Source organism: Crinia signifera, chromosome 3 (assembly GCF_055691185.1).
Source record: "Crinia signifera chromosome 3, ASM5569118v1, whole genome shotgun sequence".
Classification (NCBI taxonomy): Eukaryota; Metazoa; Chordata; class Amphibia; order Anura; family Myobatrachidae; genus Crinia; species Crinia signifera.
In genome coordinates, this window is record NC_139219.1 from 41,158,065 (window position 1) to 41,183,694 (window position 25,630).

The following is a 25,630-nucleotide window of genomic DNA, read 5'->3' on the forward strand; positions in this document are numbered from 1 at the left end:
GCATCTATCTAGCGATCACCAGCTTCTGATCATCTTCTCCCCCCAACTCTCCCCCCTGCCGGTGGGACACTGAGACCCACTAAAAGGACAGTCTCCAGTTAGCAGGACTGTCCTGCTGTCAGTTGGGAGGTATGCTGTATGTTCACTGCGTCTGCATGTGTTTTGTTTTATCAGATATGTTGTTAATTGTTAGATCCAGGTCCATAACTTCGATGGTACAAAGTGTCCTTGCACACAGAGCTGCAGGGTACCACTTGTTGATTATCTGTTTTAATTATCTTCACTTATATCTTCCCTCATCTTTGAAGTCCAGCATCTCTGGCCTGTCCATGTTTCTTAACCCACCAACAAAGAGCTCTTTGTTGCTCAGCCACACTGCCCTTTATTACACTTCAAAATGCTGACAAACTTTACCCGGGATTTAAACCCATCACCTGTGACATTACAGACATGCACTCTATTCATGACCTATCTGACCCTGATTAGAAAGCAAGATAATTCTAGCTTTTGGATGCTTATCTAGCACATTGTGAAAAAATAATGGGCACTGCAATTGAGCAGATCTTTGTTGTGTGTGGCTGCATGGGATAGGATGTCTGGCTGCACACTACACAGTGCCGTGCTTGCATGATTGTCCAATATGCATGGCGGGGTCCACACCTGGTGGTCTATGCTATTGTGACAAGGGCAAGCAGGCTAGTGACTACAGAACAATGAGTGCTGATCCATTTATTCTCTCTAGACATATAGATAGATTTATAAATAGATAGACAGTCAGGATGCCCGGCACAGCCTCTGGAATAAGTGGTTGGAACTTGCCTTCACAAAACGGGTAATATAGAGAATAGCAGGGCATACGTGTTTGGTATTGAAACGTTTCCTTTTCTACTACCACCCAATTGGATTTATTTGGAGTGCTGTACCTGCTGCTATTATATATATATATATATATATATATATATATATATATATATATATATATATATATGCTTTGTCTGGAATGTGTTTTGTTGTACCCCTTCCCCATGAGTGCATGCACCTTCTGTCCCCAACATAGAGGGCACCAATTCTCTTGCTGGTACAGGTCACCAACAAATCTGGTTACTGCTTGTGTTGGATGATTTGCAAGCTAAAGCTTTATAGCAATTACACAACAACTTAATATATCTTTCGAAACGGTAAAGAATCCATAGCCAGGGCATTGTATTCTCTTTTGTCATATTGTCAAGTCAAGAGTTGATTCGTTGCTCATTGGGTCCAATTAAATTCTGTAATTACAATCTTGTTGGCTTTCAACTCTTTCCTTATGTGATATAAAGATGTGTAAAACGTAAAGTGGAACTGCTTAACGCTGATAAGCAGCAGATACTAAATCTATTAATGTATTAGACACCTGCTCAGTGATTCTGTCTTTTATTGCAGACAACTGACCTTTGTAAGAGCAGAGATACTGTTCCGTTCTTCTGTGCACCACTCTATGCCTTGTACTTCAACAGGATATTGATCAATATTATTTTAGTTGAGTAAGCTAAGAAAATATTAACTAGATTAAGTATTGTTACACTGAAGTACATATGAGTAGCATATACTATACAGTAGGAACCACAGCAGGAATTTCTTTGGAAGAGGCACAGGTGAGAACAATTTCTGAGGATGATTGTAGAGCCATAGTGGATTTTGCAACAAATTATTATTCACTGCTACAAGTGTCATATTTATCCTATTCACTTTCAGTGCTTACATTTCATTGCAACATTTTGATGCGCCCTAGGTTATTGAACTGGTCGTCAGCTTGTTGTACATGTACTTCCAGGCTGATTTGCGGGAAAATTTAGCCTGTTGCTCATAACTAAATTTTACTTTATTTGCTGTACTAGTAAATAATAAAAACTAAAACAGGTTGAGTATTCTTTATCCAAATATCCGTTATCCAAATTATTCCAAAAACCACAGTCTCCAAAATGTACTTTTATTTTTTATTTTTTTTGTTAAAAACATACTGGAGACATCTGTAACTGGCACAAGGAAATAAAACATGAAACAAAGATTCTACACAAACTTTGTTTCACATTTTAAAACCTTGTTTCATGCACAAATAAAATATAATTGTGTTTATTTCATGTGTTTGATGTGTTTTACAACACAAATGCAAGATACCTACTTTAAAACAGTAGCAAAAATGAATAATTTTTAACCAATTATGTCTGGGCAATTATTGGAAAGTTTTATAAGATTACCTGCAAGCACAATTTTAACGGCAGTTAAGAAGGTTGAAAAACTACAAAAAATATAATAAAAAATCAGGTAATTTATCACGTGACAGTAACATCTTTCATGTTAAAATCGGATAGGTACAAAATAGCAATATATTTTACTATTACTGATTCATAGTTGGATTATTTGCTGGCAGTACAGATTTGCTCCCAAACAGTAGGTACAAGTGAACAACCTTAATGATTCATTTTTGGGGAATTTCAAAATATAACATTAATGGATTATTTAGGGGGTTATTATGATTTCAACTTGATTTTAATATTTGCTTTCATATACGACAAATGATTATAAACCTTTAAAAAAAACCTTGGGGCATATTAAATTGTTACAGCCCATCCCAACACCCATGGCTACCCAAAAATCAATAGCCAAATACAAAATAATGTTTACCTGGGCGCATAAAATCAACACTGATTGCAGCTTATAGAGATACTTGGAGCCTTCACCATGTAACTTACACCCACTACACACCAGAAAGACTTTCCTTGTATCAGTTCTCATAAATGATTTGAGACTTCCCAGGGAAATTTACTAAGAATATGAATACGAATTTTTGTATTCGTATTCTGAATATGAATGCATACGACTGGTATAGCTTTATACAAATTCGTATTCCGGAGGGTAAATTACAAAGCAGTCGTATTTGACTGATTCGTAATTTCTGATGTCGAATGGATTATTTTAAATACAAATTTGTATCATCAGCCAGCACGGATCAGTCAGATCAGTGAAAAAAATAATAATAATTTTAAAAAACGCTGTGGGGTCCCCCCCCCCATGGCCATAACCAGCACCAGGCTCAAAGAGCCAGTCCTGGTTTTAAAAAATCAGGAAACCATTAAAGTCGGGGTTCCCTAAATTTTAAGAATCAGCACCAGGCCCAACCAACCAGCAGGGTAATGCCACAGCTGGCGGACACTTATTATATAAGGTCTCACTGACAAAGCATTAATCCCCTGACCGATCAGCCTAGGCAGGGGTCCCGGGGACGTGGGGACCCCCTCAATCAAGGGATCACCCCCTCCAGAACTTACCTGAGCAGGCTGGGTACCGGGCTAATTATGTGGTAAAAGAAAGATTAAACTATTGTATATTGCTGTGCAACTATGAGTCCCAGCAAGCATCCCCGGCATGGACTTGGAGAACCACAAGTCCCAGCATGCAGGGCATTAAAGGGTCCACTGGAACTTATAGTTCCACAGCAATACAAATAGTAAAATAAACACACTGACACCAGAACAATAAAACTTTTTTACACACAGAGCCCTTTCATACACAGGGCCGGATTAACAATGGGCCTGATGGAGCTACAGCTCCAGGCCCACTCTCTACATTTTGTAGCTGAGGGCCAGGGTTTTCCAACAAGCCCGGCCCTGTGTTGCTAGCCCCCTGCGAACCGGAGATACAGCCAGGCAAAGCTGGAACGTTTTCCCCATAGAATAACATGGGACCTGCTAATTCCGACCCCACCTGGTTCCAATGGCTGCCAGTTCCCCCTCTGGCATCACAGAAGTTTGAGGTTGATCTCAAATCACTGGGCCTTCAACCTGATACCAGGCTGGTCCATATGGGTTCATTGGTTCTAGAGATATTGCGGGTGAACCGATTTTTTTTTCATTTCTGAAATGTAATTTCATGGCTGTTCATGTTGTTTGAGGGCAGATTTCTCTGGAACCAAACGTCCCAGTTTCATGGGACCAAAATCATTTGAAGCCCACATAAAAATGGTTCAGCTGGTTGTTTAAAAGGGGGTGTAAAAGGGGCCAGCCCGGGAATGTCCCTGCATGATCTTGGGACCATATTACCAGGTAAGTCCCTGCATTTTCTAGTGTGAAAGGAGTATTATTTCAAATATCTGGGACCTCTAGTGCTCTGAATACAGCCGGGCAGCCCCCTGTTCTCTCCCCAGCTGTCAATGGCTGTCCTTTCTGCCCAGTTACCATGAGCATGTATTCCCCTTTGGTAATGACCATGTAATCCCACATGGCAATGAGTATGGAACCCCTGGCAATGAGCATGGAAACCCTGGCAATGAGCATGTAGGTAAGCAGCACTTATTTAGCATAATTTTTAATAGGCATTATGGTGTTTGTCAAAATACATAATGGACATTATGGTGTGTGGCTTAACATGTAATGGGCATTGTGGCGTCAAATTTTAATGCATGCCTTTGGTGCACAATGCCACTGTTTATGGAGCATATTGTGCATTATTGCTCAATCTGTTTGGTATAGTGTTTATTTTGGCTCAATCCATGTGGCAAAATGTGAATTTTGCCTTAATCTGTGTGATATAACGTGAATTCCATGTGCCATAGTGTGAATTTTGGCTTAGTCCGTGTAAATTTTGGCTCATTCCATGTGGCATAATGTGTAAGAGGCAAGTACAGTATAAGGGGGTTACTATTGTGTTGCATGAGGGGGGTATATGGTGTGGTAAACTTAGGTGAATACATAAAAAGTGCTTTCAGCTTTCAGTATTTTTTATGACTGGAGTGCCGCCTCACCCCGCAAGTATCTTAGGACATCGGCGTGCTGCGGGTGCACCTTTGGAGGGCACCCACCAATATATCTCCCTGCATTTTTCCTATGCCAGCCCCCTTCCTTTTCCAGGCATATATAATTAGTTGAAAGTATTTACACAAATAGAGACACACCCGTGAGCAGAACACTGGTCACGCCCCCAACATTATTAGGCACTGGCCACAACCACTATTACTGCGTATAATAGGCCCTTGATAATTTTCAGCTCCAGGCCCATTTACACCTTAATCTGGCACTGTTCATACATATACTTACCTACCTTGACCCCGTAGGTAGGTCTACCTCCATCCGTCCATCAGCTGGTCCTGAAGAAATCCTCCAATATTGGGTACCTGTGGAAGGAAATTATACTCACGGGAGTCTTCCGGTGTAGACCGAGTCCTCTTCATTCCATGTAGCATCCAGGTAAGATGAAAAAATAACAAAACGAGTACCCAAACCAGTACGGACTACAGAGGAAAAGCGGGGGATGTGTGTTTACATCCAGCGGCTCCTCCTCCCGAATACCACTATTGACTGCAGCGACTCCTGATTGTCCACGAGGTGGCCAATAGCGGTATTCGGAGGAGCTTCCGGATGTAAACAAACATCCCTGGCTTCTCCTCCGTAGCCCGTACTGGCTTGGGTACTCATTTTGTTATTTTTTTTCCGTCTTACCTGGAATATGACTCAAAATACTGAAAATAAGGCTTACGGGCATCATCTCTTATGTAGGGTACACACCAGAATGATTTGGCCTCAAAACACCCAATTTAGATACTATCTCGACTGATTGTATGCAATTGGGCATGTTTTGGGCCATTTCTGATCTGATGTGCGGCCCTACAGGTCGATTGGTCGTTTCACAGATCCTACCTTCAGCTTGGTACAGGTGCAGGTCGGGAGCAGATTGTGTACTCCAACAGATCGTGAGCTGATTGTACGATTATCTTACGGTCTGCATTGTTCCGGTGTGTACCAGGCATAAGACATGTTGCGTGTCACGCTTCTTTATGGTTCCTTATTTTGCGTTCCAAAGGGATATTCTATTTATAGAAGCTATTGCGCAGTGTTCATGCACTATACATCTATATTACTAATTAAATAGTTAATAGTTTATTAGGTTTTTATCAGCTTCATAGGCATTTCCTCTTCTGAATAGCACAGAGCTGTGGTTGGTTATACAGTACATCACTGTTGGAGGTACTAGACAGAAGGACAAAGTACAGTATGACACCTATTACTGCACTCTCCATAAAAGCCCTGTTAGCAAAATGCTATCTTTAGACATCTATGTCTTTCAGGTTTGTTAATTCTGTGGTATTTGGGAGCTGATGTCTTGTTTGTATCTGGGATCACAGCTATCTAGTCCTCATTATTTTTCAAGCAAAGCTGTAAATGCTTTATAGGACACTTGTACAAAACTAAATGATAGCTGTTAAATAGCGTATTAAGTTTCATGCATGCTTTTGTGCTGCCCGGTGCTTTCACCAAGGTTAGAGGTGGCTGCTGGGAAGTGGACAAGACTCCTTCCATCTGATACACTGGGAAGAAAAGTGAAATGCAATTTGACAACAGATTTTTTAGATTGAAAATAGTATTTCAGTAATTATATGGAAAAAATTAAGACCTATGTAATCCTAATTATATTTTTTCTTTCATGTCTAAACCCAATAATATAAAAAGAAATTATTATATATCCAAATTATGGCTTATTAGGAGTCATCCACAAGCCTAAAACAAGCTGGTTTACCCATATAAATCTACACATAGGTCCTTATTCTGGTTCACGCGCAATGCTGTGAAATTCGCAGCGTTGCCAGTGGACTAAACGCCATCGGTCCCATCCCCCCATGCACAGAAATGCATCTGCACATGCGCAAGCACAAAACCGGTTCCCCCGTGCAAAGCGTGGGTAACCGAACCCATTAGAATAACCCCCATACTGTATGTCTGTATTTTAGCACATTTTGCATGCATTTTCTGCACAAAATAGTGTATTATTGAAATTTCTAGGGGACTGCGCAGTTAGAGATAATTAGTATGATTACCTTATGTTTTTAATGTTATATTTTTTAGATTTTTAATTTACTATATTGTACCACACTTTTATATTGTGTAATAAATCTAGCCTCCTGTTTAGTACAAATTACATCTTTATTAGGTTTAAAGATAAACAGCAATTAACCAAAATAAAAAGTAAAATAAAGGCAACTAGAATATAATGGAAACCATATCATATTAATAGTAATGCAACAGGTATATACAATAGATGGAAATAATAAAACAAATCATACATTCAAAGCACATGACTGAAATGTAGAGATCAAAATAATAAAGGAATAAAGGGCAAACGAAAATAAAAACAAAGACAAGGAAAGAATCGAATGGGGAACGTGGAATAGCAGGATAGAGGAAACTAGATAGGGGAAGACAGGACAGGAGGAGGAAAACAATCTGCTGTGCTATATGTTTCAGGATTGATATCTTCCACAACCAGCACAGAGACATCAATATATAAAAGGCAAGTAAAATATAGAAGAGGAAGTATTTGGGTACAGCCAAAGCAAAAAGCAATCCTGGTGAAGTCCCAGAACCACTAACACCCCTAGCCTCATCTACAGCCGTCATCCCACTCTTAGAAAGCACCAAGCTAATTCCAGAACCGAACCTTAGAATAAAACCAGAGTTAAAGGCAATCATCAGATGTCTGAAGATCTAAAGAGTGAAAAGCAACTGATCAGGAGCTTAAGAGAATGCGGGTAATGGTGTTTTTGCAAGCCTAGAGTCATTGAAGTTTAGCCACCGGAAGTCTACAGTCTAGACCAGTGGTTCCCAACCTGGGGTACTGGTACCCCTGGGGGTACTCTGCAGAACAGTTGGGGGTACTTGAAAATAATATTGGTAATGGCGGACGATGAAAAGGTATTTTGATGGCTGAAGAAGTCCCATTGCCATGGAGTCAAACCATATTGTGTCATATGTCACTGGGAGCTTCCCTTGCAGCCCTCAGACATCAGCAGTTATCTGCCCTGTGCTGACAAAGGTGGAGGAAGCAGCGGCATTAATCCTACCGGTGTTAGCGGGAATCCTGGAGATAATACACAACCAGTGTCTAGACACAGAAGGGCATGATTCCTTGCTGTATAATACTCCTCCGCTCCTCCTTAATATAAGGACATGCATAAAGATCTGCATACCGCTAAGTACTGTCCATATTTCAAAATTAGAGGAGGTGGTACTTATCAATGAAAAGCCTAATCAAGGGGTACGGGAGAGAAAAAAGGTTGGGAACCACTGGTCTAGACAAATAGCAATAAAAGCATTGTATCTACTGTCTGCAGAAGACATTATGTATTCCATCTCCATATAAAAATCTATATTAGTAAACCACTTGGAAACCATTGGAGGAGAGGAGGAATGCCAACGCACAGGATTAACTGCCTTTGTTGCGCTATACAAGTGACATATTAGGGATTATGTATCTCACCAGCTGTACAATGCAGTACAGTCCTGCATCAAACCAACACTAAAATGCTCTAATATCAACACCTGGGGGGATACTGTTCTTTGATAAAATTAACATTAGCGGAGAAGCCAATTATGATATTGAAGGGGAGAGTCAAAGGACTTCCAACAAGTAAGGGTGAGTCCAATGGTGGGGGAGAGAGTTTAGGTATGGTGGCGAGCCACGGGTCTAGGCAAACAAAAAGTGCTTGCGCCTTTATTTCAAAATGGGGACAGTTGGGGGGAATGGGGAAGGGTTCTGCTGTGCTGATCGATCAGCAGCGATCTTGCAGCACAGCAGACTCTGGGGAGAGTGCAGGGATGCAAAGGTGCTAGGAGGTCCATCTGTGATTGACAACTGCTAGAATATTATCTTCTGGCAGCATTTCTGACTGGTCGCATTATTTGCAACAGGTCAGATAACACACAGCTTGGTGCGACAAAGCCAGGCAAGTGGTTAACCCCTTCCCGACATTTGACGTACATTTACGTCATGGCCGGGATGTACTTCCCGACACATGGCATAAATGTACGTCATGACTTTAACCCCTTCCCGACATATGACGTACATTTACGTCATATGTCGGTTGGGGGTGAATCAAGCCAGCTCACGGAGTGAGCTGGCTTGATAGAGAGCAGGTAATGGCTGTATATTACAGCCATGTCCCTGCTCTCACGGCCACGAGCGGCGAGTTCGCCGATCGCGGCCGTTTAACCCTTTAAGCACCGCGGGCAAAGCGCCCGCAGTGCTTAAATAGCTGATCGGAGGGGGGGGCGCCCCCCTCCGGCGCCGATCGGGGCCCCCCGCAGCGCGATCGGAGGGTGCCGATCGGTTGCCATGGTAGCCAGGGGTCTAATGTAGACCCCTGTGCTGTCCGTGTATTCATACCTATTACATCCTGCCTCAGGCAGGATGTAATAGGAAGTGCAAAAAATCACTACGTTCAGCCATAGAGCTCTATGGCTGAACCTAGTACAGGCGATCGCGCCCCCTAGTGGTCAAGTACACTAGGGGGCCTTGTAGTAAAAGTAAAAAAAAAAAAAAAGTTTAAAAATAAAAAAATAATAATAAAATATTAAAAGTTCAAATCACCCCCCTTTCCCCATTTCCCAAATAAAAATAAATAAATAATAAAAAAATAAACATATTTGGTATCGCCGCGTTCCTAAAAGTCCGATCTATTAAAATATAACATTAGTTATCCCGCACAGTTAAAGGCGTAAACGGAAAATAATCCCCAACGCCAAAACTACGCTTTTTGGTCGCATCGCCTACCCAAAAAAAAATAGCTAAAAGAGATCAGAAAGTCGCCCATATCCCATAATGGTATTAATTAAAAAGTACACTTCAGCCCGCAAAAAATGAGCCCTCACCCAGGTCCGTAGGTGGAAAAATAAAAAAGTTATAAGCCGCAGAACATGGCGACGCGACGCAAATTCGAAAAACCGTAACATTTTCTATTTTTTTTTTTTGTGGTAAAATGTAACGAAAACTATATAAGTTTGGTATTACCGGAATCGTAACGACCCATAGAATAAAGATAACCCATCATTTTAAACGAACTATGAACTCCAAAAAAACCGTAACCAGCGCAAAATTGTGGAATTGCGTTTTTTTTTTTTTTTACCCCACATTGAATTATTTCCTGATTCCCCAGAATATTATACGGTATAGTAAATGGTACCATTAGAAAGTACAACTTGTCCCGCAAAAAAAAAGCCCTCATGTGTCTATATAGCCGGAAAATTAAAAAAGTTACGCTTATTTGAACACAAGGAGGAAAAAAAAAAAAAATTACCTTAAAAGGCAATGTCGGGAAGGGGTTAAACTGTCACTGCGTCTCGAGACGCAGTGACAGAGGGACGATGTCTGCTGTCCCTGACAGCAGACATGTCCCTGCATGCCCAGGGGGGGCTGCGATGCAGCCCCCCCGTCGGCGATCGCTGTGATTGGCTGTTCAGTGTGAACAGCCATTCACAGCGTTTTCCTGTGTTACCAGCGAATCAGACGCTCGGTAACACAGGTGTCAATCACCGCCGGGCGTCAGGGGGCATGAGGGGGTCATCGGTGACGACGACACCTCACCCCACCTGCCCCCAAGGCTGTGATTGGTCCGTGGGACCCACGGACCAATCACAGCCAAGGCGCGACATTTAAACTAACGGTGACTGCGCTGCAGACGCCATTCCGGTCTGGAATTGCGTGCAGAGCGGTCACCGTGCCTATCTGCCGTGATACTGACCTGATCCTTGCAAATACTTACCTGATCCTTGCAAATACCTTACCTGATCACCTGATCACTGCTTGTAGCGTGCTGGATGCTTCCTGGATCTGACTTCTTGTGACTTCCTGCTGCTGCTGCAGTGTGATAGAGAGATAGAGAGTGATAGATAGTGATAGATAGTGAGAGATAGAGAGATAGAGAGATAGTGATAGAGAGTGCTATATTTTGTGTCTGCTACCCCCCCTTTTTGGGGCTGCAGGTTTTTTTTTTTATATATATAACTGTCAGTGCTGCTGCTGCAGTGTCATAGAGTGATAGATAGTGATAGATAGTGAGAGATAGAGAGATAGAGAGATAGTGATAGAGAGTGCTATATTTTGTGTCTGCTACCCCCCCTTTTTGGGGCTGCAGGGTTTTTTTTATATATATAACTGTCAGTGCTGCTGCTGCAGTGTCATAGAGTGATAGATAGTGATAGATAGTGAGAGATAGAGAGATAGTGATAGAGAGTGCTATATTTTGTGTCTGCTACCCCCCCTTTTTGGGGCTGCAGGGTTTTTTTTTATATATATAACTGTCAGTGCTGCTGCTGCAGTGTCATAGAGTGATAGATAGTGAGAGATAGAGAGATAGATAGAGAGAGATAGATAGAGAGAGATAGTGACAGAGAGTGATAGAGAGTGCTATATTTTGTGTCTGCTACCCCCCCCCTTTTGTGCTGATCAGTATATCTGTGCTGATCAGCAACTTTTTGGGGGTGCAGGGTTTTTTTTTTATATATACCTGCCAGTTGCACTGTCAGTTGCACCAAAGGTTGTGCACCTGCTGCCCCTCACTGGTAATCAGTGTCGCATCACTGATCACCTTTTTTTTTTTTTTTGAGGGTGCTGTGGGGTCTTTTTTAAATTTTTTTTGATCAAATTTTTTTGATCAAATTCCTGTTGCCTTTGAGCGCTGTTCAGTGACGGACGTTACTGACCAACATCTGTGCTCAATTTTTGGCGCAGGACCTTTTTTTTTTTTTTTCTGCACTACATACACACTACACACTACATACTACATTGAAATAAAGTTTGTACCCCCCCTACACTATACACGTGTTGAAACATTTCACTACCAGAAACACAAAAATAAAAATGGCATCCCAAATGTCATCCCAAATGTCATCCCAAATGTCATCCCAAATGTCATCCCAGTCATCCAGAAGAATGTATTCAGCGGAGGAGGCATATGCCATGCTTGCCTCTGACTCTGACACAGCCAGTGAGGCAAGCGGGGAATTTGAAGGATTCATCTTAAGCTCCTCTTCCTCCTCTAGTGATGAGGGACCCCCTCAAAGACGCCCCCGTAGAGCAGCTGAGACCCCCCCCCCAATAATTGATCTCGTATGGACCCCACCACCAGACAATTTTGAGCCCCAGGTTCCTGAGTTTTTGGCCATCCCAGGAATCCAATTTGATTCCACAGGTCTCAGAGAAATTGACTTTTTCAAATTATTTTTCTCTGATGATTTTATAAATTTAATGGTGGACCAAACTAATTTATATGCCCAGCAGTTTATTGCTCAAAACCCCACGTCATCATTTGCTAGGTGGACCCCTGTAGATGCAGTAGAGATGATGACGTTTTGGGGTCTGGTGTTTCATATGGGCATAGTAAAAAAGCCAGAAATTAGGCAATATTGGAGTACAGATGTTCTGTACAGCACCACACTTTACCGTATGGCCATGACCCGGAATCGTTTTGAGTTAATCCTTAAATTTTTGCATTACAACGATAATGCACAGTGCCCACCCAGAGATGATCCCACCTTTGACCGGCTATTCAAAGTCAGGCCGGTCATTGATCACTTCAGTGCCAAATTTGAAGAGATGTACATCCCAGATAAATTCATTTGCATAGACGAGTCCCTTATACATTTTAAAGGAAGGGTTAAATTCCGCCAGTACCTTCCCAGTAAGAGGGCAAGGTATGGCATAAAAATGTATAAGCTGTGTGAAAGCACCTCAGGGTACACCCACAGGTTTAGGGTATATGAAGGGAAGGATTCAAGAATTGAACCGCCAGAATGCCCCCCCTCCCTCGTAGGTGTTAGTGGAAAAATTGTCTGGGATTTAGTGCACCCCTTCCTGGATAAAGGTTATCACCTCTATGTGGATAACTTTTACACCAGCATCCCCCTGTTTAAGGCCCTTGGTTCAAGAGGTACAGCAGCTTGCGGTACTGTGCGCAAGAACCAAAGAGGCCTCCCAAAAACGCACATTGCCCAAGTAATGAGAAGGGGTGAAAGCAGGGGAATATGCACCGAAAATATGTTGTTGGTCAAATATAAGGACAAGAGGGATGTCCTTATACTGACAACAATTCACGGAGACAGTACCACCTCCGTCCCTGTACGAGGTACCAGTACCCACACCTCAAAACCTAATTGTATCCTGGATTACAATAGGTACATGGGCGGAGTGGATCTTTCAGATCAGGTACTGAAGCCGTACAGTGCCCTGCGGAAAACAAAAATCTGGTACAAGAAGCTGGCCGTGTATATCATCCAGATGGCACTGTATAACGCTTACGTGCTATTCCGTTCTACCAGCCAGAGGGGGACATTTATGCACTTTCAAGAGGAAGTCATAAAGGGCCTAATATTTGGGAACCAGCAGGCAGAGGGCCCCAGTACTTCTAGTACTGGCCCCCGTATTGTACCAGGGCAGCATTTTCCTGATGAAATCCCCTCCACTGGAAAAAAGGGCAGGACACAAAAAAGGTGCAAAGTTTGCTATAAAAAGGGAATAAGAAAGCAAACTATTTTCCAGTGTGACACTTGCCCCGACAAACCCGGCCTATGTATAAAGGAGTGTTTTAAAATATACCACACATCTATGGATTTTTAGGTTCATCATTTCACCGTGCTTCGGGGGTCTTGCTAATGCGACATAGCACCCACCAAAATTCCACCAGAATCTGAGCTGCAAAATCCAAATATCACTCCTTCCCTTCTGAGTCCTGCCATTTTTTGGTCACACATGAAGCATTGCCGTACTCGGGAGAAATTGGGGCACAGATTTTGGGGTGCTTTTTCTCCTTCATACCTTATGAAAATGAAAAATTTTGAGCCAGAACTGCATTTTTGTGTAAAAAAATGTAATTTTTCATTTTCACTGCCCAGTTGTATCAAAATTGGTGAAACCCCTGGGGGTTTGAAATGTACACTATACCCCTAGATGAATTCCCTGAGGGGTGTAGTTTGCAAAATGGGGTCACTTGTGGGGGGGTTCCACTGTATTGGTGCTTCGGGGGTCTTGCTAATGCGACATAGCACCCACCAAAATTCCACCAGAATCTGAGCTGCAAAATCCAAATATCACTCCTTCCCTTCTGAGTCCTGCCATTTTTTGGTCACACATGAAGCATTGCCGTACTCGGGAGAAATTGGGGCACAGATTTTGGGGTGCTTTTTTTCCTTCATACCTTCTGAAAATGAAACATTTTGAGCCAGAACTGCATTTTTGTGTAAAAAATTTAATTTTTCATTTTCACTGCCCAGTTGTACCACAATTGGTGAAACCCCTGGGGGTTTGAAATGTACACTATACCCCTAGATGAATTCCCTGAGGGGTGTAGTTTGCAAAATGGGGTCACTTGTGGGGGGGTTCCACTGTATTGGTGCTTTGGGGGTCTTGCTAATGCGACATAGCACCCACCAACATTCCACCAGAATCTGAGCTGCAAAATCCAAAAATCACTCCTTCCCTTCTGAGTCCTGCCATGCACCCAACTGGTATTTTTTGGTCACATGTGAGGCATTGCCATACTCGGGAGAAATTGGGGCACAGATTTTGGGGTGCTTTGTCTCCTTCATTCCTTGTGAAAATGAAAAATTTTGAGCCAGAACTGCATTTTTGTGTAAAAAATGTAATTTTTCAGTTGCACAGCCCAGATGTATCAAAATTGGTGAAACCCCTGGGGGTTTGAAATGTACACTATACCCCTAGATGAATTCCCTGAGGGGTGTAGTTTGCAAAATGGGGTCACTTGTGGGGGGGTTCCACTGTATTGGTGCTTCGGGGGTCTTGCTAATGCGACATAGCACCCACCAACATTCCACCAGAATCTGAGCTGCAAAATCCAAAAATCACTCCTTCCCTTCTGAGTCCTGCCATGCACCCAACTGGTATTTTTTGGTCACATGTGAGGCATTGCCGTACTCGGGAAAAATTGGGGCACAGATTTTGGGGTGCTTTTTCTCCTTCATTCCTTGTTAAAATGACAAATTTGGAGCCAGAACTGCATTTTTGTGTAAAAAAATTTAATTTTTCATTTTCACTGCCCAGTTGTATCAAAATTGGTGAAACCCCTGGGGGTTTGAAATGTACACTATACCCCTAGATGAATTCCCTGAGGGGTGTAGTTTGCAAAATGGGGTCACTTGTGGGGGGGTTCCACTGTATTGGTGCTTTGGGGGTCTTGCTAATGCGACATAGCACCCACCAACATTCCACCACCAAAAATCACTCCTTCCCTTCTGAGTCCTGCCATGCACCCAACTGGTATTTTTTGGTCACATATGAGGCATTGCCATACTCGGGAGAAATTGGGGCACAGATTTTGGGGTGCTTTTTCTCCTTCATGCCTTATGAAAATGAAAAATTTTGAGCCAGAACTGCATTTTTGTGTAAAAAAATGTAATTTTTCATTTTCACTGCCCAGTTGTATCAAAATTGGTGAAACCCCTGGGGGTTTGAAATGTACACTATACCCCTAGATGAATTCCCTGAGGGGTGTAGTTTGCAAAATGGGGTCACTTGTGGGGGGGTTCCACTGTATTGGTGCTTTGGGGGTCTTGCTAATGCGACATAGCACCCACCAACATTCCACCAGAATCTGTGCTGCAAAATCCAAATATCACTCCTTCCCTTCTGAGTCCTGCCATGCACCCAACTGGTATTTTTTGGTCACATGTGAGGCATTGCCATACTCGGGAGAAATTGGGGCACAGATTTTGGGGTGCTTTGTCACCTTCATTCCTTGTGAAAATGAAAAATTTTGAGCCAGAACTGCATTTTTGTGTAAAAAATGTAATTTTTCATTTGCACAGCCCAGTTGTATCAAAATTGGTGAAACCCCTGGGGGTTTGAAATGTACACTATACCCCTAGATGAATTCCCTGAGGGGTGTAGTTTGCAAAATGGGGTCACTTGTGGGGGGGTTCCACTGTATTGGTGCTTCGGGGGTCTTGCTAATGCGACATAGCACCCACCAACATTCCACCAGAATCTGAGCTGCAAAATCCAAAAATCACTCCTTCCCTTCTGAGTCCTGCCATGCACCCAACTGGTATTTTTTGGTCACATATGAGGCATTGTCATACTCGGGAGAAATTGGGGCACAGATTTTGGGGTGCTTTGTCTCCTTCATTCCTTGTGAAAATGACAAATTTGGAGCCAGAACTGCATTTTTGTGTAAAAAAAATAAATTTTCATTTTCACTGCCCAGTTGTACCATAATTGGTGAAACCCCTGGGGGTTTGAAATGTACACTATACCCCTAGATGAATTCCCTGAGGGGTGTAGTTTGCAAAATGGGGTCACTTGTGGGGGGTTCCTAACTTTTAGCATATTATGGTGCCTAGAAACCTACATGGTGCCTAAAAAATAATCTCATAAAAAGGAGGCTCCAAAATCAAGTAGGTGCTCCTTCTATTATGAAGCCTGTGGTTTGGTCAACGTGCACACTAGGGCCACATATAGGATATTTATGAAAACAAAAGAATTGGGGGAATCAATTTTTAGTCACATTTCTCTAGTAAAATGTACTGTGTTCCTTAGAAAAATGTATTAAAATTGCAAATCTGCAAAAAAAATGAAATTTTGAAATTTCACCTACACTTTGTTTTAATTCCTGTGAAACACCTAAAGGGTTAACAAACTTCCAAAATGCTGTTTTGAATACTGTGAGGGGTGCAGTTTTTGAAATGGCATCATTTATGGGGGTGTCTCACATACAAGTCCCTCAAAGTCACATCAGAACTGAACTGGTCCCTAAAAAAATCAGTGTTTGAAATTTTCTTGAAAATTTGAAAATTTGCTATTCATATTGTAAGCCTCCTAGTGTCCAAAAAAAATAAAAGGAAGTTGAAATAATGATGGAAACATAAAGTAGACATATGGTCTATGTTAGTTATTAACTATTTTGAGTGGTATGATTATTTGTCCCACAAGCAGAAAATTTAACATTTTGCAAATTGCTAAATTTTCCATTTTTTTCCGACATTTTGGTATTTTTCACAAAAAAACACAGACTGTATTGACGAAAATTTACCACTAACTTGAAGTACAATGTGTCACGAAAAAACAGTCTCAAAATCACTGGGATAAGTAAAAGCAAAAAAAAGTTATCCCCACTTAAGTGATACATGTCAGATTTGAAAAAAAGGGCTCTGTCAGGAAGGCAAAAACATGCTGTGTCAGGAAGGGGTTAATCATGGTCCCACTAATAGAAAACTTCACAATGCCTAGAGATTTCATTAAAACCTTTAATAACTATAAATTATGTTTTTGAAAAGTTATGGTTGCATTTTTAGAAAGTAGGCACATAAATGTCAAGTTATGAATCAACCTCACTGTCGCCAGAAAGTCTATTGAAGTTTGGGTAAACCACTTAAATATAAGACACTGGAACTTTTCTAATGGCACTACATGTGCATTGCAGAAAACCACTGCAGGCACTTTTTATTGATAAAATTATAGTTTGCAAAGTTACATAACATCTCAAGAGAACCCTGAGGGTTTGAAATATTTTTCACTTTATAATTTCTTTTCCGAACAGACCTCATCTATTTCCATTAGCAGATATTAAAATTCAGAACACATTAATACCTTTCTTAAAATAAAGTATGTATTGTACAAACACTTAAACTTTCAGCATGTGCAACAATGTAGGCTTACACAGACATTGTGTAAGTCCCAGCACTGGATAAACTAAAGTATAGTTTTAGATGTGATGTGAAATCACCTTGGGTAGAAGTATCAAGCAAATAAATATATACTGTATATATATATATATATATATATATATATATATATATATATATATATATATATATATATGGAATTACATACAGTGGACACAGATGCAGTCTGAGTCTTTATGTGTAGCAGGCAGCAGCATTCCAGTATGTACACAGGTTACGGTACTGCAGCATACTGTACACAGGGTTAACAGAAAACCACAGGTGCTGCTAATTAGCCAAACCTTGATCACCTCTTTGGGAAAAGCTGGCCTGCATCTAATCATCCTGCTGCTGCTCGAAAAGCTGGTTGAGATAGTTCACATTCACTTTATGTGAATTTACGCTGTCCCTGCCATTCTAAATGTGTATTCATATCATGTATATATATATATATATATATATATATATATATATATATATATATATACACTGTACAGTATATATATATATATATATATACTGTATATATATATACTGTATACATACATATATATATATATATATATATATATATATATATACACAAACACACGCCTCGCACAGACATCAGTCCGCACTAACTTCCAGTGACCAAAATAGGGGGTGCTTCAATCCATGTCTGGAACAATATAGAGCAGGGAATGGGGTAATCACCAGTAAGAAATAAGCAGGTTCTCCTTTATTAATTACATGAAGCCTATGCAGACTTTCGGTACTTTATGGACCTTTGTAAAGGCAATTAGTCCAAATAGATGTAGCAGTTATTTGGATTGATTGATCCTGACAAAGATCCATACAGTAAGTCAACATACAGTTGATGTAATTAATAAAGGAGAAGCTGCTTTTATGTTACTGGTGAGTACCCCATTCCCTGCGCTCTCTCTGAAGGCCAGATGTACTAAGCTTGAAAAGTGATAAAATGGAGAGTGATAAATCACCAGCCAATCGAACTGCCATATTACAGGCAGTTGAAAAATGACAGGTAGGAGCTGGTTGGTAATTTATCACTCTCCATTTTATCACTTTTCAAGGCTTAGTACATCTCACCCTAAGGGGTTTATGTACTAAGATGGGAGTGCTATTGAAGATGGGATGTTGCTATGTGCAACAAATCAGTTGCTATCTATTATCTTCTATAAGGTGCTAACTAATTTAGAGGTAGATTGGTTGGTTGTTATGGGCAACATCCCATCTTCAATACAACTCTCATCATAGTAAAAAATAAAATCCCTCAATGCGAATTAGTATAAAACCTACCCCACAGACTACACACTAGTGTCCCAATTGGGCGTCAGCACCTAGGTTTTTCATGAATTGGAGAAGGGCTTTGCACACCCTACCCATAGCCCCGCCTCCAATGCACCCTATACAGTATAACAGTATCTTAGTACAGTATAGGTGTTCAGACACAAGTTAAATTACAATATAGCAACAGCTACAGGCAGTGGCAAGTCTGTAATAGTGTGTGTGTTGAACATGGTCCCTGGGTCCAGCGGGGCCCACACTGTACACACTGCATCCATTTTTTCAATACTTGTGTGAATTTATCCATAAAGTAATCCACAGTCAGGGACCGTTTGGGTGTGTTTAGGTGGCGGCAAAAAGGCAGGAGTGACGGAACTACATGTAACTTTAAGATGGGTCTCCGCTTACTTCTGTACATAGATAACATATCTCTGCCATCTGACTGTATGTCCTGCGGCTATACTGTGCAACAACAGGGACCTTCCATAAATCAAAAATCGGATAATCTGCACCTGACGCTACATCTTTCTATGCAGACGCTTGAACTCGCAAAGTCACTAATGAATGTATCAACACAAATACAGGGAGCTGCAGCATTTGCATAATATTTCACAATCACTGCACATACTTGCCTACTAACGAGTTTCATAGAGAGTATAGTTGGTAATATAATTTTTCACAGTGCCCCATTGAGGGGGAGTGTCATGCTTCTCCCAAAGGGCGTGTCTAGTTCCATATATGGAGAAAACACAAGGATACACAAACAGCATGTAAAGCAGCGTTTTTTCCTTAGTGGGGACTGACCATACCTACCTTTAGCAGCTTTTATTGTGAAATCCAGCCCCTGTCTAGGCACCAATTTATATTCTTTATTGAATTTTTCCATATATTTAGAGACTGTGAAAAGAGATTGTGAATGTGGCGCCTAGAATCGTGGGTGTGTACTGCTACATCTGAGAGGAATCTTGTAAAATGACTTATATCCAAATGTAGATGAGCCCCAAAGCAGTTAGTAAGAGCTACTATATTTGCTAAAGTGCTGGGAAATGGTGCTGTTGATTCAATGTAAATGTATCTGTCTCTCATTCCTTTTTTCCCCAAAAATGTAACAGTGTAATTTGGGCTAGGTGAAATGAGGGAGATTGCTAGACTAATGAGGGAGAGAGGGAGATTGCTGCTATTTCAGGGAGTCTCTTGCAGAATGCAGGAGGGGAGGTAACTATGTCACTGCATAAACATTTGCAGCAGTGGGAGCATTCACACACATCTCTGAATCAGGCCTAGTGAGTGTTGCTGATGAAACACAATGGAACTTGTCGATATTGAAAGTCCCGGCATCTTAACACTTAATATGCAGATTAAGGGGTCTATGTACTAAACTCTTCAGAGAGATAAAGTACCATCCAATTAGTTCTTAAATGCTGTGTCTTACAAATGACAGGAGCTGGTTGGTTTGTACTCTGTCATTGGACATTGGCCCTTATTTTGGTTCACTTGCAAAGGCAAATTCCTTCTCAAATGGACAAAACCATGTGCACTGCAGGTGGGGCAGATGTAACATGTGCAGAGAGAATTAGATTTGGGTGAGTTCTTCTGTGCAGGGAAAATACTGACTGCTTTATTTTTACACTGCAATATAGATCTCACTTTGAAGTAAAACCAGACCCAAATCTATTTCTATCTGCACAAGTTACATCTGCCCCATCTGCAGTGCAACATGGTTTTGTCCATTTGAGAAGGAATTTGCCTTTGCAAGTGAACCAAAATAAGGGCCAATGTCCAATGACAGAGTACAAACCAACCAGCTCCTGTCAATTGTAAGACACAGCATTTAAGAACTTTACGAGTGAACCAGAATAAGGGCCATTGTTAGCATGAACTGACTTTCACCCCCACCATGGCATTGGTAATCATGGCCAGCATCCACAAGTGTGTAAGCCAATGCCGACACCCCCGCTGGGTCCCGTCGCATGCGACAACACAGGGTACACATATAGTGTACTGCTGCGGACCTAACTTGAGAATTTATATCTTTGCTATGTAAAATGTCACTGATGACCACTCACTCTTTAAAATAGTAAAGCCATAAAGGAATCAAAACTTTTTGGGTGAGATTTAATAGGATGAAAGATTCAGAAAGTGAGAGATTTGGGAAGAAATCTCCAGCTTTATTAAAGCGGCAATCATTTACACTGCAAAATCACACTGGATTTGCAGGGTAAATGATTGCTGTTTTAAAAAAACTGGAGATTTCTTCCCAAATCTCTCACTTTCTGAATCTCTCATCCTATTAAATCTCACCCTTTGTTTTTCAAGTGTATGTTAGCATTGAGAGTTTTACAAAATTATCTTACTGTAACCCAATTATTTTACTACTAGTAAAAGATTAATTCGACTTTGGTCTAGGGAAGTATAATATAAAATGGTGTGTGGCAGTGCCACTTCCCTTCCTATCTTTTCTTCTAGTACAAAGTCTACTGATCAATGCCATAAATCAATAGGTCAGACACACTGATAAAACTAGTGTCCTGTTCACTCATTTGTATCCTTTTAAATACTTACTGTATAGGTAAAGAACAGTTGTTCATTTAAAAGAAAACATCCCTCAAACACAAGTATTTGTATCGTCTTTTTGTTTGTTTATGTTTCAAGAATGTTTGTTATAGTGTTTTCTTTTTGTCTGTATTTTGGCATAGTTTTATTAACCATGTTTTACAACTCCTGGAGTGTGCGAAGATGTAATCTGATACGGTGTATCTAACAAAAAAAAAGCATTATACACACAGGGGGTGATTCTAGTTGACTCAGCTTACCGAGTCCTTGTGACACCGCCCCGGTGAATGCAAGCCGCCCCCCCCCCCACCCCCGCACGCCGCCATATCCCCTCACAAAGACATATCCCCTCGCACGTGCCCGCAGCAGGAGAAATCATTTGATTTTTCTGCCTTCAGAAATATAAATGAGTGGAGACTGACTTATATTTGCAGGCAGCGGGATAAAGACAGGGCGGGCGGCTAAAGCCGTGTGATGTCAGCCGCTTGCCCCCGACACACCTTGTCCCACCCACAAACCTATGGACATGCCCAGCGTTTTTATGGGGACGTCCATGAAATGCTGGGCATTCCCATGGGTGACACCTGTCCCACGCCCACACAACCCCGGCCAGCAATGCTCCGTGTGAAAGGCTTCATTGCAAATTGTCGTGGCCGTTTGCAGTTTGGGTTTGCGCCTGCGCAGAAATGATGAGCAGCGTGTGCTTGGCTGGGGAGAAAGGCTGTGCTGCAACGACATCCTGTCCTCTCTCTACCACTGCCCAGCTCCTATAACAGAGGAGGGGGTTGCGGGTCCCGGGCCTCTCCTTCAGACATAGGTCCGGGTGAAAAGTACCTGCTCCTACCTCTCGGTGTCACTTCATGGAGGTCATACAATGATCCTCTGGGAATGTTTTGTACAGCCAGGAGATCTTTATGGGCCCTTTGGGACCTACTGGGCCCTAGGCAGCTGCCTATGTTGCCTTGTGGAAAAAAATCCGGTTCTACATACACTCCATCAACTACGAAATGTAAGCAAATGCTTCTGACTTACATCAGTGCTTTTTAACAAAGTTTTGATAACATTAGGCTGAGTGGCCTATTTATGTTCCATTCAGATATGTTATCTCTGTACATTACTAAAGATCAGCTTAGTGTCATATCCCAGGCATGATGATAAACACCTCTGCCTAGTGAGATGGCTATAAATAATAGAAAAAGTATATTTTAAAGCAAGGTGTGCACCTAAATAATTGTCCAAAGAACCCATTTCCTTCAAATGATTTATCTTTATTTGCACAGGTCACTTTGGGGAGATTTCTGAAAGCTTTGAGAAAGATGAAGTGGAGAGCAATAGTACCCACCACAGTTCCCCGTGTTATAGGCTGTGTTTGAAAATTTTTAGGAGCTGATTGGTGGTTATTTTATCCCTCTCCGCGCTTCAATAAATCTCCCCCTGGGCCAGATGCACTAAGCTTCAAAAGTGACAAAATGGAGAGTGATAAAACAGCCAGCCAATTAGCTCCTACCTGCCATGTCACAGAATGTGTTTGAAAAATGTCAGTCAGGAGCTGATTGGTTGGTTGTTTCTCACTCTCCGTTTTATCAGTTTTGAAGCCTAGTGCATCTGGCCCCTTATGTTTCTAAACCTGTCTAGTAACTTATAATGTATTATCATTTTCTCTCTTTTCAAATGATGGAATTCTCCCGGACCTGAGCATTGCCAGAATGCAGAAGCTGGGATCCCTTCCCGGGATCTGTCGGTGGTACATCTATGCAACTCATGGACTTTTATGTGAAATAATGTTTACAGCAACATGGGACTTTTTCACGACCTTCAGCTGGAGGCTGATAGGCGTCAGTAGCATCTGGGCATTTTTCATTTATGGAACAGCAATTTTCATCATAGAAAAAATATCTTTACATCTGCAGACAAGATGCCATCTTTTGTGTAGGTGCCTAATATACACCCTGATGACATACCTATGGGAGTTCTCCACTGGCTTCATATTGAAGAGTCTTAATGCTTGCCCTTGGGACTACTCTCACTTTCCCGGAAACATCATGGGTCTTATCACAATGGAGTATGCCGTGCCGTGGTTCTTTGGCTGTATGATAGCAGAGCAGGTGGTGATCAAACATACACTTAATCTGCAATGGGCCCAGAAGGGAGACTGCAAAGAACACAAGGGGATTTAATACTATGCAAGCTCTAATACTCACACTATAGACTAAATAAAGAGGCAAAGACAAAAATAACCTAATGAAATCAATATAAACGTATTGATATTTTTGTCAAGTAGTAAATCAAGGAGTTGCCGTCTGTCAGGGCTGCTATTTGCTATTATATTTGATATAGCCAAGCAAACATTGCACAACATACATCATCCACTAGGGGTGCTGTCACATTGGAATTGATATTCTATATAGTATTACGCATGATAATCACCATATCATAGCAATTATACAGTATATCAGTATATTAAGAAGAGAGAACACATCAATTGTGGCACTAACCAAGACTACAAAGAAGAAGAAAAATATATGGCATACACCTCAATTTAAAATGATAGACAGCTTGATATCTATAGGGAAATAGCTACACAAGGATATATGCTATCTATTGCATAAAGGCCCTTAGTTTGTTTGACTCGCAAGGCTGTCGAATTTCGCAGCCTTGCGAGTCCACCAGGGGTCACCGCTGCACGCACGCACGCACATCCGCCCACCCCATCCGAACCCACTCAGGCATGCAAATGGATGATTTACATAATAATCCATTCGCAGCCTTGGGTGCGGGGGGAGAAATCATGTGATGGTCGGTGATGTGCGAGGACAGGGTGGGCAGCTGACATCTGCTTACGTGTCAAGGGCAATTTGCATGGGAATGGGCGTTCTTATGGGAATGCTGGGCGTTCCCATATCCAAATTGCCAGCCCCACCGCCACACATCCTTCCCTCCCCTCGCACACAGTGGCTGCACATGCGCATAAAAACCTTTGCGCATGCACAGGCCCAAACAATCGTTCCCCCGTGCAAATGCGCATGGGACCGATTGAATCTGAATAACCCCCAAAGTCCATTATATTGCAAAGGTTCTTGGTAAATTGTATGATACTGTGCACAACCAATGTCATCCAGGGGTCAGGAGGATGGGAAAGTATGAAAGAGAAAATAAGTGAGGATATATTTGGATTGTACAGTGAAGATGTAATTGGACAGGGAAGGTTTATTAGGTTATGTGGGTCATTCTGGAATCTGATTAGCTGTCTGAAGAGGTGAGCTTTCAGGGAATGCTTGAAGGTTTTTGGAGACTGGAGGAGAGTCTTATTGTGCATAGGAGGGCATTCCAAAGAGTGGCTGCTGCCCAAAGAAAGTCCTTCAATTGTGAATGGGAGCAAATAATGCATTTGAATAACAGACATACTCAGGGGCGTAACTAAGTTTTTAGCGCCCCCCCGCCCAATGGTTTTTCGGCGCCCCCCTCGAACACCCCCCCCCCGCCGCCGCCGCCCGCCACCCCCCCCCACCTAACCTGACCCCCCCTTCTTACACTTACCTGTCCCCGCAGTCTGCATCTCGCCCGGCTCTCTGCCGGGACCTGCCTGACGTCACGGTCCCGGCCGGCTCCTGCTGCTGCAATGAAAACTGACTCTTAGAAAATGGCTGCCCCCATACTGCAGACAGAAAACTGTCTGCAGTATGGGGGCAGCCATTTTATAATAGTCAGTTTTCATTGCAGCAGGAGCCGGCCGGGACCGTGACGTCAGGCAGGTCCCGGCAGAGAGCCGGGCGAGACGAAGACCACAGGTAACTATACCTCCGCAGCCCACCGGCGGCGCCCCCAATTTCTCTGCGCCCCCCCGCCACCGCGGGGGCTGCGGAGGTATAGTTCCGCCACTGGACATACTGTAGATCTTGTGAGAGGCGAAGAGGTTAATTTGGGAGACATTTTGGGTTAAGAGATGTACATTGGTGCATACAGATGATACTGAAATACGAAAAAGGTGATAAGTTTGCTAGGAGATGTTGTACAGATTGACAACAGTAGAGGACCTATGACTGAACCCTGAGGTACTCCAACTGATAGAGGTAGTGAAGAAGAGGTAGAATCAGAAAAACAAACACTGAAAGAGTAGTTAAGTAGGTAGGCAGGATGAGAACCAAGACAGGGCTGTGTCTTTAAAACCTAGAGATTGTAGTGTTTGTATGAGAAGAGTATAGTCAACAGTGTCAAAAGCAGCATAGAGATAAAGAATAAGACGTGAGTATTGCCTTTAGACTTAGACATGACCAGATCATTCACTGCTTTAGTCATTGCTGTCTCTGTGGAGTATT

The 25,630-nt window shown here is 42.0% G+C and overlaps 1 protein-coding gene across 3 annotated transcripts; it reads left to right on the forward strand.

The window, feature by feature from the left end:
• The first annotated feature begins 1,553 nt into the window (after positions 1–1,553).
• On the forward strand, positions 1,554–23,670 carry TMEM229B (transmembrane protein 229B). Of its 3 annotated transcripts, XM_083175696.1 has the most exons (3): positions 1,554–1,634; positions 5,090–5,222; positions 23,020–23,670. In XM_083175696.1, the coding sequence occupies exon 3, from the start codon at positions 23,021–23,023 to the stop codon at positions 23,489–23,491; it is 471 nt and encodes a 156-aa protein (XP_083031822.1). In that variant the 5' UTR covers positions 1,554–1,634; positions 5,090–5,222; position 23,020; the 3' UTR covers positions 23,492–23,670. The 3 variants fall into 3 exon arrangements, with proteins under 3 accessions (XP_083031822.1, XP_083031823.1, XP_083031821.1); XM_083175697.1 differs by lacking the exon at positions 5,090–5,222 and having other exon boundaries at positions 1,577–1,634; XM_083175695.1 differs by lacking the exons at positions 1,554–1,634; positions 5,090–5,222 and having other exon boundaries at positions 22,810–23,670.
• The last annotated feature ends 1,960 nt before the right edge of the window (positions 23,671–25,630 follow it).

Bases quoted from the DNA above. Each gene is read 5' to 3' on its own strand.
- TMEM229B (XM_083175696.1), top strand. From the start codon at position 23,021: ATGCAGAAGCTGGGATCCCTTCCCGGGATCTGTCGGTGGTACATCTAT.